Below are 18,902 nucleotides of genomic sequence, written 5' to 3' on the forward strand. Positions count from 1 at the left end.
AAATGTGAATCATAGGCCTTAGAGGTGGGTTGTGCAGCAAGACTTGAGTACTGATGGCAGGTGCAAAAAGTATAAAAGATAGTTTGTGTTGTGCTGTCTCAGGCACAGCAAAGGATGCAGAAATAACTTTGTGGCTTATAGCTTCACATTTGGGGAACCATAGTCTTCCCTGAATAGAATGGATTTAGGCTTCTACCATATCTGACTTGCCTCTGGCTTGAAATAGGTCATCGTCTTTATTACATTGCAAGGGAGTGCTTACTTGCAAAATTAATGCACAATTATCCACAATAGGCAGATACAAGTTGATATATTCCAGTATATCTGGAATATTTCCAGTCTTCTGGCTGCCTGTGTCCATGTTAGCCTGCGTCAGCTTCCCTGTGTCAGCAGCACTAAAAGGAGAATCAAATCTAATCTCTTGTGAGATCTCTTAACCTAATGCTACCGGATAAGACAGAAAAATTTATTTGAGACTTTTTTTGGAAAAGTGATAAGGTTATTGAAGCTCTTCAAAGGATTCATTACTTTTTCGTGGAACTACAGTGAAACAGTGTGACTCAAATAACTGTGCTGTTTCCTTTGGGAAGGGACTGGACTTGCATGTGGACGGTACAAGGTATATTGCAGATTTTCTTCAGAGTACATTAAGCTTTCTAGCAACTGTCTCGTAGGCTGGCATTGATTTTTGTATTTCTTCAAGATACTTGGCAATTGTGGTTTTATGGTTTCCTATAGGTGTGGAGTTTCATAAGTGTACTGGAGTGCCCAAAAGAGTAACAGAAAATAAGTCTGTTCTTTCTTGATGACCAGCAGTCTTCTGCAGTCTCCTTTTGCTTCTAGAGAAAGCGTGAATAAAGGGATTACTGTGGGATCTCAAGGAAGGTATAATATCAGTGTGTATGCGTTTAGCTTGGAAAAACTTGGGTTTATTCTGTTGTCTAGGCACAAGATTTTTGGTCCAGAACTGATTGCTAAAAGGATTCCGTATTTAATGTTTTCACTGCCTTTGTTGTTAGGTGGTTCTTTGCTGCTGTCCTGGAATGTGCGTGTTTATGGGGAATGAGATGCTTACTGAAATCCGAGTCAATTTTCTGTACTCTTAGGTCTTATTTCCAAGAAACTCATACGTCTGTGAGTGCTACTAAATTCAAGAGATGCAATTCTTAAGAGCCAAGTGTTTTTCCACAGAGATGGTGGGAATGTGTCTTGACTCAAAGTCTAGAAGGCTGGGCTAGCACACGCGGTGCGAATTTAGCTGAGGGAACTTATTGGAACAACCGAGTTTGAGAGGAGAAAAGAAAGGCTGAAGGTGCTGGCTCTGCTGGCTGTGTAAGTGCAACAAGTATGGGTTGGTTGGGGTTTTTTTTGTAAGGTAGAAGCTGTGAGTACTGTGGTGTGCAAAAACAGCTATTTTTGAGTCACATGAGGTCACTTGCACAGAGCACTTGTTCTTAATTCCGGTTAGGAAAAGGCTTGCGTTCCTTCAATTGAATTGAGTAGTTGGAGATCCTGCATAGTAGGATGCAATACACTTGCACAGGGGTCGATTCTCAAGGAGCTATCTAGTGTAGGGATGCTCTGGACCACAAAAACCTGTGCATAAGCATATTCACTACTATGGGAAGCCAGAAGGTAAGGGTTTTTTTTAAGTAAAACGTAAGTAGAATTTGCCACTTGAAGGGAAATTGTGAAGTTTGGAAATTTGCCATGGCATATGTGTTCTTGTGCCTACTCGATTAGGGATAGAATCTGCTAGTCAATACTAGATTTGTGGAAGTTTTTTCAGCTTGTCAGAAGGCTTTTGATGAATATGGCACGCAAAATAGGTTTTCAATTTCTGTGAGCAACAAGTAATGATTTGTTGCTATGGTTGACTTTGATAAATTTCCTTCTGCCTTCAGCATACTTCTGACTGTATGAATGGCCTTTCGAAGATGATAGCAATCCATATAAAGTTTGCCTGTAAGATTCACTTGGGGAAAGGCTCTTGGTTTAGTGCACAGATGTATAGTAGGTAATTCAGGGCACCATTTCCAGCTCCTCTGAGCAATGTTGTCTTCCACTAGACTTTAGCTTCTGCGAGTGAAGACATTTTTTGCCATACCCTGGCAGCAAGTTTCAAAATTTTTCATTTTCTTCATTAGTCAGTTTTTGCTCTTGTCATGATATTAACTTAGCAGGAAGATTGCTGCCCTTGTGAGAGGTTCTTTGATTCTCTTGCCAACATCTCCTAAATAACACGCTTCCGTTGTGCATATTGCCGTTGCTCAGTTATATTTGTTATTCTATATCTTTACTGTAAGAGAAGAGAGAAGCAAGATTGTGGTTATGGCACAAAATAGAAAATAACATATGAGCAAGGAAGTTATTTGTTATCAATCTTCAAAAAAAGTATTTGGAAACTCCTCTGACAGAGGTTCATCTTACTGAGCACTGGCGAGGCCATACCTGGAGTGCTGTGTCCAGTTCTGGGCTCCCCAGAAAACGAGAGACGTGGCCGTACTGGGGACAGTCCGGTGAAGGGCCACAAAGATGATTAAGGGTCAGTGAAAGGTAGACGGAGCCAGGCTGTCTTGAGTTGTGCACAGTGACAGGACCCAGAGGCGATGGGTACAGATTGAAACACAGGAGGTTCCCCCTGAACATCAGGAAGCACCATGCAAATAGAAGACTAGGTCTAGGTTTTGTGAATGTTGTTTACACAGGTTACTTAAGGTTTGATGGAAAAACTCTTTCACTCAACTTTGTAGTACTGTAGAAATTGGGTTGCGAAGTCTTGCAAGGAAATACTCAATATGGTTCTGATAAACATGACAGCTAAACCATTCTTAAAAGTTGTTTATTCGATGGTTCTTGAATTTTAAAACCAAATTGAATTTTTCTGTTTATCTCAGAAGCAAGTTGTGTCTTACTGACAGGAGATGAATGGGATAGCTTTGTGCACTCTTTTGCTGATAATTGAAATACTTTTATTATGGACTTCTGTTATTAGGTATCAAGAAAATGCAATTTGTTAGGTTTAGGACAAATTCTCTAGGCTTCTTTTGATTATAAAAATTTTTAATTTTCTGTTTTAGGTGTGGAATATCAAACAGATGATTAAATTAACACAAGAACATATAGAGGCACTGCTAGACAAATTTGGAGGAGAGCATAACCCACCATCGATATATTTAGAGGTAAGTTTACATTCAAATGAATGTGGTTAGATTAATGGTGTGTTATCTTAATCTTATATGAAGCATCTTATGTTAAAACTGAAAATACCTGTAGTAAAAGAGAACATTCTCCTTGTGTATTAAAAACTTAACTGTTTCCCTGGAGATAGAAAGGAACTGGATGGGATTCCTGGTATGCATTAGTAGGGGAAGATCAGTGGCATAGTCTAGTAATTATGTTGGTGCGGTTATAGCTTTTTTGGGAATGGGGGGGAGGGAGATTGTGTGTGTGTATAACAGAAAAAGGCATGCTGTGTTGTTAAAAGCAAATATATACATGTACACATGAAAACATCTTACAAGACTAAGATTCCCTTTAAAGCAGTTAACTTTTTTTTTTCACTTTGGCAAATAATCATGTAGCATCCGAAAAATGCTATTAGTAGAAGGGAACTTCTTGAAGTAATACATAAAATTGTAGGATGGTGTAATATTTTTAAGCTGGCTTTAATTTGTAAACTAATTACAAATTAAATTTCTCTAGTCTTTCATCACTCCAGATTCATAAAGTTGCATTGACATAGGACCATTAAGAACATAAATAAGGACTGCATGCCTAAGTTACATCTATTAGGCATTGAATGGTTTTCACTTGCTCCAAACCCTGCCCTATTCTTGGTTATCTCAAGTATTGAAATAACTAGAGGTCAACTAGACTTCTTTTGTAGTCTTTTAAATTGTGATTGCTGCCTAAAGGCACTGGATAATTAAAAATAAAGATCTCATTATTTGAGGTACCTCTAGCTTTTATCTTAATATGTCAGAGCAGGGCACTAGCTTGATTATACAAATGTTGACATAATGTCCTTAACAGTTAAGGTCAAATGAGGCCCTCTGTCGTTGCTTTACTTATTGCTAATGTGAAATGGGAGTATTGAGTGAGTGCTAATCACTGTTTTAACCACTCAGTGGTATATAAACACACCTCTGTTTTCACATGAACCGGTTCGTTTCATATGTCTGGATTTAATATTACCACGTGTGTGTTGGTTTCATCAGATTGCGTCTCATGTAGTGATAATAATGAGCTTAATCTTTTCTAAGTCTAGTTTTCAAGCAGTGAAATCTGTAGTTCATTATAGCCATTTTTCACTTGCTTGTATCTAAATTAAAGCAGATCCCTGCTCTGGAAGCTTTTAGATTATTCTCCAATTCTTCATTGGTAGGGACGAGGGCATTTACATGAATGTGTACTAGGAAATTATTACACTAGTGTAAAGAGTATGGTAAGTCTGAAATAGTTGGAGCTTGAAGTAGTTCGATGGTTCCATGTGCTGCTGAGATGAAACTGCAACTCTGGGTCATCAATGTGGTAGAGAAGCCCTGGAAGACTGAGCAGGGTGTTCCTCTGCTGGGTCATGAAGTCAGTCTCGTGACAAGTAGTGCTGGTGCTGACTAGGGAGCAGGAAGCCATTGGGAGAAAGATGAGAGTGACAGGAATTCTGCTTTTTCAGTTGAGTTATCCCATGAGAGAGCAAGTCATATGAAAAGAGCCCACCATCCTTGAAATGAAAAGCCTTGCTTTTTCTTGCTGTTTGCTGAGTGGTTCCTCCACTACCTTTGTTCAGGTACTTGCAGTACTGGTAAGGGCTAAGACATTTCCAGTCACTAACTTGGAAGGAAAGTATTCTGGCTTTGTTGCATCAGTTTGCCATCCAGTTAGTAGACAGAACTTAGTCATGATGAAGTCTAGCAAGCCCCAAAGCTGTGGTTAAGGTTAGGGAAGAGAAAGAGCTTGCAGCTGTGAGCCAAAAACCTAGAAAATGGGGTGAAATAGGAGGGGAACTTTCCTTTTGGATGATCATTAACTTAGATTAGGTCATCCTCAGATGGATTGATTGAAGCGAATAGAATTAAATGTTGCAAAACTGTCATTTGTTTAGTGTGTAGGTTTCCTGTGGTAGAACTAAAGCGTGAAGGAAAGAAAAAGAAGAAATGTATTACAGAGTACCTCCTACAGTCAGAAACAAGATTACTGTCTACCCTCGACTGTTAATTTCAACCCAGCAGCAGTTGCATGGTGCATCCTTTCTGTGTATTTCCCACTTTTTTGGCTGCTTTCGGCTTGGTCAAGAACAGGGGTTGGTTTCTGTTGTCAGAATTTGCTGTGCAGCAATTTACCTGAATCTAATCTGTGAGTGCCAGAGCGAATGTTTTGACTTTTTGTGTTCCTCCACCTGTCAGAAAAAGGGCCAGAATAACCCTGTTTGCAGCGTGAAAGGACAAAGCTGCATGTAAAAAGCTCTGAATGGACTGTGGTGAAGTGTGGAAGAACACATGTGCTTCTAGGAAATGTGGAACTAAGAAAATACAGTAGTTTTGATATGAACAAGAAGAACAGGAGAGTACGTAGAGTACATGTGGGTAGCTTAAGTGGTTCAATAGGTAACTCATCCTTCTAACATGCATAAGAAATAGCAAATTCTCTATGTAGAGAGCCACTGTGCGCCATTGGGCCAGTTGCTCAGTTCTGTACCTGTGCATCATCACTGACCCCCCTTTCCCTACCCTTCACCCCCCCAAGCTTTCACACCTGGGCTGTTGTCTAGGTCTCGATGATGTGGTCTCTGTATCTACAAAGTGCTTGAACAGGATGTTAATGTAACTTACGCTCTGGCCATGCTCTTCTGACTTTTATATTTTGATCGTTTTGGTGATGTCTCATTTCTTGCTGTAAAGTGCAATATTGCCCTGCTTTTACCCAGAATCTGTATGCGTAATTTTGGTAGTTTGTTGCTTGAATTGCATCACACTTCCTTTTGTTTCCTTCCACTGCTGCGATCTCTGCATCTCCCATAAAATGTGAGCAACTTCATAGGACTTCTGTAAATCGTGCCTGTTGATCATCTCAGTGCTATCAGTAAGCTTGTTGTCTGCTTCTCTTGGCAAAAGTTGGAATTAGCCAAAGCTAGCCAATTGCTAGCTAAGTACCTGCAAATGAACATTTTTGCTTCCAACCACCTTGTCTTTCACTCTTGTAAACATCTAGTTTGTTACTGTAAGGCTTTCTGCAAAGCCATGCCTTTTTGTATACCTATGAAAAGCTTGACAGCTATCCATCCATCTTCTGGAGTGTTGAGTTTCAGTACAACGAGGTTTGTTCAGTCCTTTTGTGCTCCTGCCTGGCTTTATATCCTTCATTTCCTATGCATCTTACTAACTGCTCATGTTCAAAGAACTTAGAGCACCCCTTGCGCTGGCTCCTGGCCTGTGCTGGAGCTTCCTTGTAGACCTCTCAAGTAAAGTTGTGGTTAAACATGGTGACAAAATTGCATTTCAACTGAAAGTGGAAAGGAAGGGGTTGGGGGAGTGGAAGCGCGCAAAGGAAAGCTGAAGAATTGAACAAAGAAATGAATTCTGAAAATTGAGCATTCAGAGGTTGTAGTAGAATTATTTGTGCACTGAATATAAAACAAACACCTCATTTAAAAATAAAAAGGGTTGATGACTTAGTTATAACTGGTCAAGAAGATAGAAGCTAACAAGCTTCTGTTTCTGTGCTCATCTAAGAGTAAGAATACAAAGTGGGTTTTTTTGTGGCAGACTTTTTTTTTATTATTATTCTGGAGGGGGTTCAATGCGTTTTACATCAAATGAACTTTAAAACTGACAGCTATTGTCGCATCCATCATTTCAAGATTCATCAATTGACTATGAAAGAGGAATGGATTTCTTGAAATATCAAAAGTGATTGACATGCGCTATGTTGAATTCAGCATATATTTAATTATGCCTGCAAGAAGGGGTACTTGGGTTTGGGGGTATCTCCCTGTCTTGATCCATCACTCCTCAGTGACGGCCTTAAGAAGGTGACTGTAGAGCATGAGGAGTAGGCCTCTCCCAGGATGACCAGGAGTGGAGAACGTAGCATGAAGCTGGAGGGCAATGGGTGGCTTGTCTCTCTCCTCTCTGGGCAGGAAAGTAGGGCCTGAGGAAAGAGACCAAATCTGCAGAGAGACTTCTGAGTGTGTGTATAAGATACAGGGGTAGGAAACAAAATGAACAGAAGGAAGAAAAGAACGTTTGTCATTAACCACACAATTTTCTTCTAATTGTTATAATTAGTAATAGCTTCGGGAATCTTATCAATGTTCTCTAACATGATCACAAGGAAAACTTTTCTATTTGTTCCAGCAGGAAGCAATAATAAATGTAGCAAGCAATGGCTGTATTAAAATCTAAAAATGGCTTATAGCTAAAATTCTTTTGTAGGTAATCCTAGTTTTTAAGTTCTTCCATCACCTTTGTGTGAGCATGTATCTCGGATCTAACAGACTCCTGGAAATCACTATCAAATATGTTAAATAACTGCTCAACTCAGTAGATGTAGAAATATCACTAATAGCATTTTTCTTTTCTTCTGGCAAAGAGGCTGCAGGAGATCCTCAGCAGGTTTTACCACACTTTGGAAGCACTCTGTATCACAGCAGCTGAAAACATTAATGATTTTTATCTTCCCACATAATTTCTCAGTGTGTTACATCTGTCCTTGAAGTGCTGTTTCCCAAAATATGCAGTTTGTGATTCACTGTGGAAAAACCCTTTTCTTAAGGGTTTGTCTAAGCATTGTAAATATTGGAAATCTTTACCGCAAAGAAGCCTGATATTATGATACTGGGAAAAGCTGGGATTCAGTTGGCAAAAATGGTTAAAATATGCAGCTGCGTATTCTTCTAAAATGGCCATCAATTTTTTTTTGGCCAACTATTTTTTTTTTCTCTACCAGCAAAGTACTGACGAACCTAAGTTAGGGAAAGGAGAATAAAGATCTGTGCATTTCAACTTAACATTGGCACGAAATGCTGTACACAAACTGAAATGGGTTGTCTAGATCCAAACTGGTCAAAAGCAGTCAGCTCAAACTTAGAAAGGAGAAAGCATGCTTAAATGACTTAATCAGATTTGTTAGCCTTTGTAGACTCTTAATGACTGTCCAGGGAGGCCTTACCTATTTAAACTTCCAAAATGCATTGTGTGTCCTTCTTACGTCACAGTTCTGTGTACAGTATTATCTACGAACACTTAATCTGTGAGCAGTTAATTGAACAGTATCAGGCCATTTGCGTGTAAGTAGTTCTTCGCGTGGCCTGAAGTTGCATCCTGGACCTGTAGGTTACTTCAGTTAACAGTACACGAGTCAGCTGCCTGCTTTTTTGGTTTTTTTTGACTCCTTACAAAATAAAACAGTATCCAAATGCATAGATAGAATGACAGCGGTATCAAAATAAGTTTTAAGACTCAGTCAGCTTTCTAGTATTTCTGAAGGAATCATTATCTTTCCTACTCTTGGAAGCAATTTAAAATGAGAATCAGGGGGGTACAGGTATGTTTGTCCATAAACACCACGGTTGTATTTTTTTTCCCCTCCCTAGTTTTCTCTTTTCCTGCAATATTAAATGTATTTTATTCAGAGCTTGCTGTTGCCATTTTTGAGAGTTTGGTTGTTGCATTTCAGGAGAGTATTTAATTCCTTATTCCTGTGTATCTGAAGAATCCACGCAGGAGGTCAAATTAATTAATTAAAGAAGATTACCTCTTCGCTTGTCTAGATGATGCTTATTGGAACAGCAGGCAGATGCAGTCTGAAATGGATCTTAGTGCACAATCTTAGGTTGTTTCAGGCTGTTTGTGGTATTCCAGGAAAATGCTAACTCTGCGTACAGGCACTGGGAAACGTGAAGGTTCTCTGGGGAACTTCAGATTCATTTTTACCAGGCTCCTAACAGATGCTGATCAAATATGTTGGACCAAAACTGGAGTGTCTAAAGTTAGACTAAGTACAGATTTAGGAGTCTTACTAAATGAAGAAGTCCTGACGTACATTACTGTCTATCTTCAGCTCCTGTTTAACTTAGTGGGATTTGCATTTGATCAACAGCCTAAAAGGTCAGACATCTTTTAAATAGGAACACAATCTCAGTTTCAAAGACAAGGAAACTGGAGTTTAAGCTTTTATGAGTCTTGTGATGTGTGGATATTATCTAAAATTGACTAAGAGTATGGTAAAACCAGTTGGTCTGCTTGAGTTTAGACTGAGTTTCTAACCAGATGTGGTAGGGGACAGGGAGAAGAAGAAACCATATTTTGCTACTTGGCTTTGTCCCAGATCCATTTTAAAAAAAAAAAAATTAACTTTTTGCTTTTTTGTTTCCTTAAATGTTATTACTAGAATGTATAGCCTGGTTATGGCCCAAGAAAGCCAATTTCAAATATACTATATATAATATGTAACACAAGAATATGCATATTTTTGAGAAAAATCCCATGTCATCATCTTGTCAACAGAACTTTTTTGGCACATCTGCGAAACATCATGCAAATTCTGTTGACTTCTGAGGTCAGTTTTTATACTGTCAATAGGTTGCACCATTTAAGAAGCAGCTTTGACTCTGCTGCTCCTGAGTGAGTAGCAGCTCTGTTATGGAATGTATGTACGTTGTATATAAACATGCCAACTTTTAATGCTCTAGATGGACTGGGCAGCTTTCCAGGTCTTTATATGCTTTGCTTAGTTGAAGCCTGAGGAGTATTCTCACATGTGTGAGACTGATACGATATGCGTTTGCAGTGGTATGCAATATAATTATAGTTAACTTTGTTTTGTTCTATTTTAGATAGCCATGTGTAGATTGACAAGATGTGCCAATTCGAGTCTTTAACAGTCAGCTTTTCAAGTATGTATTTTCCTTTAGCTTTGTGAGATACGGGGAAATTCACACTAAATTGGGAGCCCTGTAGCGACACAGCGAACAATTATATTGTCGAGGATAGCGTATGTTTTTAAAGACAGTCTCTTTTTGGCGACTAATAAACAAGCTGGGGGAGTTGAAGGACAGAAGCCTGGTGCCAAGAAGCAGCACAGTGATGAAGCCGAACGTGGCACCTTGCACCTGAGACAAGGTGGCTGCCCGTCGGTGCGGGCAGGGGCTGGCTGGGCAGCGGCTCTGGAGGAAAAGTACTGGGCAACAGGACTTGGTGAGCAACAAGCCAAGCTGTCAGTAGCCCATCTCACCATAACACCAGCAAACTGCAGGCTGGGCAGCGTTAGCAGGGATGTAGCCAGCATGAAGAGGGACCCATCTACTCACTGCTTGCTTGACTGCATTGCGGGGTGGTGTTCAGCATGGAGAAGACAAGGCTAAGAAGGAACCTGCAGGCTCTCGCAACCTAAAGAGAGGGCCTGACCCTTTTCAGACGTGCAGAGCAAAAGGGGAAGAAGAGGTAACATCACAGACAGCACTGAGTGAATTTCGTAAGAGAAGATTCTTCATCATGAGAGTGGTTTTTGAGCCCTGGAACTGGTTGCCCAGACATTGTGGAGTCTCCATCCCTTAAGACTTTCAACACTTGCTTTCGCAAGGCTCTGAGCAACCTGACTGAACTTAAAATTAGCTCTGTGTTAAACAAATGTTTGGACTAGAAGACTTCCAGGGATGCCTTCCAACCATTTTTTTTTCTTTTTCCTCCTGTGATTCTATATCAACTTGAATGTGAGATTTAAGTTTTCTTGTAGAACATTACACAATTCCTAATGAGAATATGTAAACTGAATGGATTTCATTCCAGATTTCATAAACTTCTCCTTCTGAAATCCCTTTAAAATCCTTAATTTAATGAATTACTCGAATGTTCAGCTGAATCTTCTTCATGGTGAAGATGCTGTACAAACTTAATTTCAATTTTTGTTTGGTTTTGAAAAACAAGGTTAGAAATCAACCTTACAGTTGTCACAGAGGGCCTTGACTGACTTGAAGGTTTGAGTAGCTCTTGATGCCTGTCCGCTGATACGGCCGTGCTGCTGCAGGTCTTTGTTGTAGATAGGCCAACTTTGGGGTATAATCTTTCTTTCAGATAGATACAAATGCTTGCCATCGGTCAGCTTTGCTGTTTTAATACTCTTTCAATTTAACTCCTTATTTCTATGTTTTATTGACTTGGTGCTATTGACAGTGTAAGGTCTATGGGTAGTAGTCATCGGCTGAAACCAGTGTCTCACCAAAGCACTTAATCTGGGTGAAAATGAGATTTTATTGGAGCTATTCTGTTTCTGCTGCGTGTACTATTGCTCCTTCTGTATAAAAAGAATTTATTTTTTTAGAAGAGAAAAATGTATTTAAAGTCTACTCATGCATTTCTAGTTATGTCTTGATACAGGATCTTCTGCTATGATCTACTCATGCATTTCTAGTTGTTATGTCTTGATACAGGATCTTCTGCTATGATACTGAGTAACAGTATAATACTTGAGAGCTTTTGTCTCCATAAAAAAATAGAGAGCTTTTTCTGCAGAATTTAATGGTATAGAACCCAAAGCCAGCAGCAGCTCCCAGCTTTCCATGCTCATTGTTTATTCTCTTAAGATAAATCATTTGACTTTGAGTTTGCATTAGTGACAGATTAAGCTGCCAGTGTAAACATTGTAGGATTGAGTATTTTGAAAGATGCGTGTAATTTTGTGAGGGAGCTAAGCCCGCAAGTATCCGGAAAGCAATGTAACGTTGCATGTGTTCAAATAATATTTTGCAATGCTCATGAGAAAAGGAAGTAAGTATTTAGAAAAGTATTGGTGAAATGGTAACAGTTTATGATTCTTAATTTTTGTTTACTGAAAATAATTCTTGACACATGGTGCTTTGACTGGAATTTACATGAAAAGTTGATCCTGGAAGTAAGAGAGAGACACTTGTGTTACTGTACAGCCAAAAAATGCCATTATTTATAATTGGGTAACCTTTCAATTTACTTTTGACAGTAGAATTACGCTAGACTGAAAATGTTTTGGTTTTAAGTTTCCAAATTTGGGGTCTATTCGTGAATTGCTAGACATCTTCAGTTTTCAGCAGAAATACTTAGTTCTTCTCCATTTCCTGCAACTGATGTCCATTTATTAAAAATGGAAACCATAAAATTTAGAATTTGAAATCGTGATGACCACCACCATTCTTTACAATGCTGTTTTTTTCTTAGTCCTCACTGTCAAATTATCTTTCTTTGTGTTAACACTGTGGGGATGATGACACAAATTTTGAACATAGGTCCACCCTGGGGGATGCTAAACCTTCATGAAAAGGGAGGGGCCAGGCACTGTTTACTGGGCAAAACCAGCCTGGGTTGAGTGAACCTCTACATGCAACCCAGAGAAATAAATTCATGGTAAAATGTAGTATTTGTGGCAGCACTACTGAGTGCTGGTTATTTTATTTCTATTTAACCTTAATGGGGGTTTTTTTCCACATGTAGACCCTGCAGACTTTTTGGTCAGTTCAGTTTTCCTATACCTTTAATGAGCAACATGCTTTCCACAAGTTTTCTGTGTATAACAACTTTAAAAGAAATAAAAATGTATCTTTCCCTACCATAAATATCCTTTGTGGCATTGAAAATTTATGCAGCTTGGCATAGATCTTGGTCTTGGAGAGATCTTGCAGCGCTAAGTAGAAAATTGTGTTCCCTACTGCTTGGATGTTAGGTTTGTAAGATCTTTGTATCTTCTTGTCTGTAAGGGTCTAACACGTCTTTGGTTTAACAGTGACATGCTTCTGTATCATGAAACACATGCTCCTTAACTGATTTAAATTTTTGAAGATAACTTTGTACTAATTTATATGCTGAAGAAATAACTCTGATGCTTGGATACAGGTCAAAATTGTCTTGTTACGAAGACAAGCAAAGTTGATGGAAACAAACTTTAAACAAGGATATATACCAATTACGTATTTGTATTATAGAGGTTGGCAATAATGTTTAACTTGGCTACATTTAATAAAAAGTTAATGGACAAATGTAATGTTACTGAATTTGTTTGTTTAAGAAACTTGGTCAGTGTGAAATCAGGTTTTACATAAACTTGGTGGAAAATCAAATTAATCTCATACGGGTGTTAAAAGCAATCCTTCGAAAGATATTTTTTTTTTCTATGTGTTTATGGATGAGTTTATAACAGGGCAAACTTAATTGTGTTCTAATCGAAATGAAGTTTTTTGTGCAATCTGGTATGAAAGGGTAGTGCCAGAGATGAAGGATGTTGAACAATGAACTAGGTGAGTTGTTAGATACAGAAGGTAAAAAGCAGATTTCAGCTTTCTTTTAATTATTGCTTTAGATGTATTTAGCTGTCATTCCAGCAGAATGATAAATTTAGCCGTAGTACAGTAATTCGGCAATGCAGCTGACAACATCTCATAAAAATTGCTGTCTTCTTTAAAGTGGTTTTGAATTAGGCTATTTAGTGCAGATGCTTTGAAACTATGACTTATGATTTCTTTTATCCACTTACCCATTTAATGTATTAAAAAATTACTTGTTGATTCGGAAGGTTTAATATAATGAATTGAAAGCCATTTCTTCTTTGTGTCCTACTGGAAAATTTGACCAGACCATTTTGTTCATATTCCTGTGAAATTTGCATTAATTTAAAATGCGTTTTGTTTCATGCTCCTTCTGAATTTAGATTCCTGTTTCTGTCTGAGGCTACTACATCACTAAAACAGCTGCTCTTCCTTCACAGGCCTATGAAGAGTACACCAGCAAACTAGATGCTCTACAGCAGAGAGAACAGCAGTTATTGGAATCCATGGGGAACGGAACAGATTTCTCTGTCTCCAGTTCAGCTTCAACAGACACAGTTGCATCATCTTCCTCCTCTAGCCTCTCTGTAGCACCTTCATCCCTTTCGGTTTATCAAAACCCTGCTGATCTGTCACGGAGTAACCCTAAGTCTCCACAGAAGCCTATTGTTAGAGTCTTCCTGCCCAACAAGCAAAGGACTGTGGTGAGTCATTTTCTATTCACATACTTGTAACCTCAATATTTCCTGTATCTCTCTCTCTCTGTATGCAAAAGTTAATTTAGGAGCTGAAAAAAATACCTGTGTGGAGGTCAAAGAGGTTGCACGATCAGTATTTGTGCTCTGCCACACTCAGTTGTTTGGTTATGTTCAATGTTTTCTACAGGATTAACACAAAGGTGTCCATTACAGCAGTAATACAGAATAAAAAACTTTCAGGAGTTCTATAACAATGAAGATACCTCAAGAAATATTTTTCTCAAATCAGCTTTCTTGGATAAATAGTAATTACCATTTTATAGCGGTTAGGAGGGGTCACAAAGCTGTTTCTTGTATTATACAAAATTATTGATTGGTTTAACAGGGCAAGATTGGGAAACTTCAGTGGTTTTCCTGTTGTCAAAGCTACTGGCAGCGGTGAATGCTTCAGTGCAGGTACCAGCCTCCTGCAGCTATGGAGGGCTGCACAGAATCACTTGGGGTCTTGCTCTGTTTTGTTTTTCTTTTCCTCCCAACTCACTGTGGTGAGTGATGTTGGGACCCCGATGCTATCAGGCCCTGTGTAAAGGCCCTGGCTAGAGGAGGGACATAGCTGCTATTAGGAGGGGCAAGAATTGTTGCCTGCAGACTGCTCCAAAAATAGTGTTTATCAGTTTTGACAATGTTACAGTGGTTTCTGGAGTCGTGGAGGAAGAGATGGCTTTTTGCTGACTATTTAATTGTCCATTATCGGCAGGATTTTTTTATCAATTAAAAGCTGCCAACTGAAGAGTCTTAATATACACTTCAGAATAATACACTGCAAACTGTGATACGTGAAATTACTGACAAGGCGTGGTGTAGACTCTATTTTGCAGGGCGGTGCATACTCCTCACTTACAGGGGAGCTGTAGTTCCAGAGAAAGTGGAAATGAAGGGATGGCACAGCCAGTGTCCATGCAAAGCCAGTGCTTTTCGTGGCAGTCAGTCAGGTGTTGGCTGTCACTGGGCTGTGACTGCCTGTGGAAATTGAGTTGCTGGCAAAGAGGAAAACATAAAGTTGCTAATGCCCAGCACTACTCAGTTTACTTTTCCCACTTTACTTCCCTCCCTCCCTCCTCCTGCCCCACCAAACAAAAGAGATTATAGGATTTATAGTGGGAACAACAGATTAAAGGACAGTTGTTTTCACCTGATTTACTTTTTTTTTTAAATATTGCTTAATTGTTAAAGATTGAAAGTAGCACTTGGTTTTCAACTAGAGAATGGGGGTTTAATGTAAACTGACCACTGTGCAGATGTACAGTGTTAAGCGAGGTGATTTTGTCGTCTGCCTGTGAGGTATGGCTAAGCACGTAGTACTACCCACACGATGAAGTTTGAAGAGAAGGTGCTGGACTTTCGTGACACTCTGGTTTCTTTATCTTGTCTTCTGTTCCACCCTGTCTGGCTGTTGCAGCCGCAGCCCCTGTCGTGGGGCCCACAAGTTGTTTTTGTTTCTTTCCTGCAATGGCTTCACGGTATATGGCTTCACGTGTTGGTCTGTGCATTTCCTTTTCTGCCTCTCCTATGTGTTATCTTGTCCTCTTCTCTAAGCGATATATTTCTATTCTTCTTTTCTCCTCATCAGCAATATTTCCGTTCTTCTCCTTTCCCTCTCCTCTTTTTCACCTCCTCTTCAATTCTTTTATCAGAGGTATTGTAAGGTTTTTCTCAAGTCTGAGCTCTGTTTTGCTTTTGAAGGAGTCATTTTTTATAAAGAATAGTCTATAATTATGAAATATACTACATTAAACTTGCAGGCAAGAATGATTTCTTTTTTTTTATGTTTACAAGTGTATAGTTCACCAAATTTGAGTTATTTCTCATATGCAAATGTGATTACAAGTGAGTAAAAAGAGGCAACTGAATTTCAGTGTGAACCAGGTGATAGAATTTTGGACCAACACAGAGCTATCTTGCCTCATCTGAGAGATGGCTTTGTGCATGTTGCTCGTCCATTCTAATTGAAGTAAAACAGGTTGTCTTCACCCAACACGCCTTTAAGTTCCAAAGTAACAGTAACAGATCAGCGTGATGTGCTCAAAAATATGTGTGAGAGCTCTTTCTCGGACTATTGTTTCTTCTCTGTTTTTATCCCTAAGCTTTGGGGTTTTTTGGTGGCTATTATGATTCGCTGGTATCAGTCATGCTCACTAGGAGCTTGCAGATTTAACCAGAGAGATTAAGTTCAAGAATACAAGCTTGTCTGTTGCGGTGCCTACACTAAGAGTTAGCTCTCTAGCTTGAGAAAGTGCTGTCATTTGATGGGTTAATTGTAGTTCTTAGTAGTACTCAGTGGCTGGCAGCAGGGCAATAGGAGTTTTTTTCCAGCACTGAATCTAGATGCTCTTTCCTGGCTATGGGAGACCAATATGGTGTAACGTGGGTGTAGTCAGGGAGAGGCTCTTACTCCTGTCCCCAGCTCTCTACTGCAGTCTAAACACCGTTTGCCTTACCAGTGTAGCCTTGCAGCATGTTTCCAGGTTGCTAAACGTGGGACAGTAAGAGTAGAGCTTCAGGAAAATCTGTAGCCTTGTGCTGTGGCAATTAAAACAAACAAAAAAAACCCAACCCAACAAACAAACCAAAGCCAAGTAGTGGTACCAAAAAAGGAGTGGTAGACAGGCTAGTGGTGGAGGGAAGGTGCAAGAAATTATGCTAATGCAAGTGGAAAATAAGGAGGTGATCAGTGACAGCCAGTGTGGCTTCACTAAAGGCAAATTGTGTCTGAAAAATTTGGTGGCTTTCTACAACAGTGTTACAGAATTGGTGGATAAGGGAAGACAATTGACATCATCTCCTTGGACTTGTGCAAAGCATTTGACACTGTCTCACATGACATCCGTGTGTCTAGATTGGAGAGAGATAGATTTGATGGATGGACCACTCGGTGAATAAGGAATTGGCTGGATGGCCATGCTGAAGAGTTGCAGTCAACAGCTCAATGTCCAAGTGGAGACCAGTGATGGGCGGCGTTCCTCAGGGGTTAGTATTGGGACTGGTGCTGTTTAACATCTTTGTTGGCAACAGTGGGATTGACTGCAGCCTCAGCAGGTTTGCCAACGACTCTGAGCTGTGCGGTGCAATTGATGTGCTGGAGGGAACGGATGCCATCCAGAGGGACCTGGACAGGCTTGAGAGGTGGGCCCATGCAAACCTCATGAAGTTCAACCAAGACAAGTGAAAGGTCCTGCTAGTGGGTCATGGCAATCCCAAGCACAAATCCAGTCTGGGCGGAGAATGAATTGAGAGGAGCCTTGAGGAGAGAAGGATTTGGGAGTGTTAGTGGATGAGAAGCTCAACATGAACCAGCAGTGTGTGCTGGCAGCCCAGAAAGCCAACTGCATCTCAGGCTGCACCAAAAGAAGCGTGGGCAGCAGGTCGCGGGAGGCAATTCTGCCCCACTGCTCTTGTGGGACCCCACCTGGAGTAATGTGTCCAGCTCAGGAGTCCTCAACACACGAAGGACATGGACCTCGGGAGGCAATTCTGCCCCACTGCTCTTGTGGGACCCCACCTGGAGTAATGTGTCCAGCTCAGGAGTCCTCAACACACGAAGGACATGGACCTGTTGGAGCCAATCCAGAGGAGGACCACAAAGATGATGAAAGGGCTGTAGCACTTCTTCTGTGAAGACAGGCTAAGAGAACTGAGGTGTTCAGTCTGGAGAAGAGAATGCTCCAGGGGGACCTTAGAGCAGCCTTCTAGTACTAAAATGGGCCTACAGGAGAGATGGGGAGGGGCTTTTTATCAGGGAATGTAGCAGTAGCACCACAGGTGTAATGGTTTCAAACTGAAAGAGAGGAGATTTAGATTAGATATTAGGAAGAAATTCTTACTCTGAGTGTGGTGAGACACTGGAATAAGTTTCCCAGAAAAGCTGTGGATGCCCCATCCCTGGAAGTGTTCAAGGCCAGGCTGGATGGGGCTTTGAGCAACCTTTTCTAGTGGGAGGTGTCCCTGCCCAGGGCAGGCGGGGGGTTGGAACTCGATGATCTTTGAGGTCCTTTAAACCCAAACCATTCTATGATTTTATGAAGTCCCTTTAGTCTCAAATCTGGTATAAATGTGTCTGTAGATGCACTTGAGTAAAGGAACAGCCTGCAGGTGCAGGGCCGCATAAGCTGTAGGTGTGGAATCGCTGGCTGGGAGCTCAGGTTGACAGGATTCGGCTTCATATACTGTATAGCCACTTGGAGATCAACTCCAGTTCTGCTAGGAGAGACCTGGTTTTGGTTGGAATTGTCATACTAAATAAGCAGTTGGAAATACATACTCAGGTCTGGTCAGCAGATACTGCAAATTAATGGTTTGGCTTTGGCTCAGGGAGAGAGCTGACTCTTTACTTCTGTTTTACATGCTGCTTTCATCTAGTTGTGTTACTGGGTTGAACTCTTTTTTATAGACCTAGTAAATTATCTCTGTTTTAGAGCTGGGAAATGGTGCTTATAGGAACTTTGAAACTTGACACAGTGCTCATGTTATTGAGAAAGTCGGGAATTTCTCGTGTGGTGACTCTCAGTGTAGTTACTCTCTTTTCAATGTTTATTGATCCTATGTGTAGTCTGTTGAAAACAAAGGAAACTCCAGAAGCAAACCCAATTCAGAAGGAATTGCAGCTTACAGTGCAGTTTTAACTGCCAGTAGTCAGGCTACTAGCCTAAAGATCACCCAGCAGTTTTCAGTGAGCACTGAGGTTACGTGCTGTAGTAGACTTCCTTTGTTCTCTCAATGGATGGAGGAGTGTGGCACACGTCTTAGTCTTCCTCTGTAAAATCTGGCTTTAGAAACAGACCTGTTTTAAAACAGACCATTAACTGAGCCATTTGCTTACGTAGCCACAGTGGGAGTTCAGGGTTTTCAGCTGTACCAGG

At 40.2% G+C, this 18,902-nt stretch overlaps 1 protein-coding gene across 3 annotated transcripts in view; it reads left to right on the forward strand.

Moving 5' to 3' along the window:
• The window catches only part of BRAF (B-Raf proto-oncogene, serine/threonine kinase), an 85,452-nt gene that overhangs the window by 11,899 nt on the left and 54,651 nt on the right, over nt 1-18,902 (forward strand). For all 3 annotated transcript variants that reach the window (XM_014937356.1, XM_014937357.1, XM_014937358.1), the window contains exons 2-3: nt 3,081-3,182; nt 13,729-13,992. In XM_014937356.1, the coding sequence (XP_014792842.1) occupies nt 3,081-3,182; nt 13,729-13,992 (366 nt within the window). The remainder of the gene's footprint in view (nt 1-3,080; nt 3,183-13,728; nt 13,993-18,902) is intronic.

The sequence above is a fragment of the Calidris pugnax genome, unplaced genomic scaffold (genome assembly GCF_001431845.1).
Source record: "Calidris pugnax isolate Ruff unplaced genomic scaffold, ASM143184v1 scaffold1, whole genome shotgun sequence".
Lineage (NCBI taxonomy): Eukaryota > Metazoa > Chordata > Aves > Charadriiformes > Scolopacidae > Calidris > Calidris pugnax.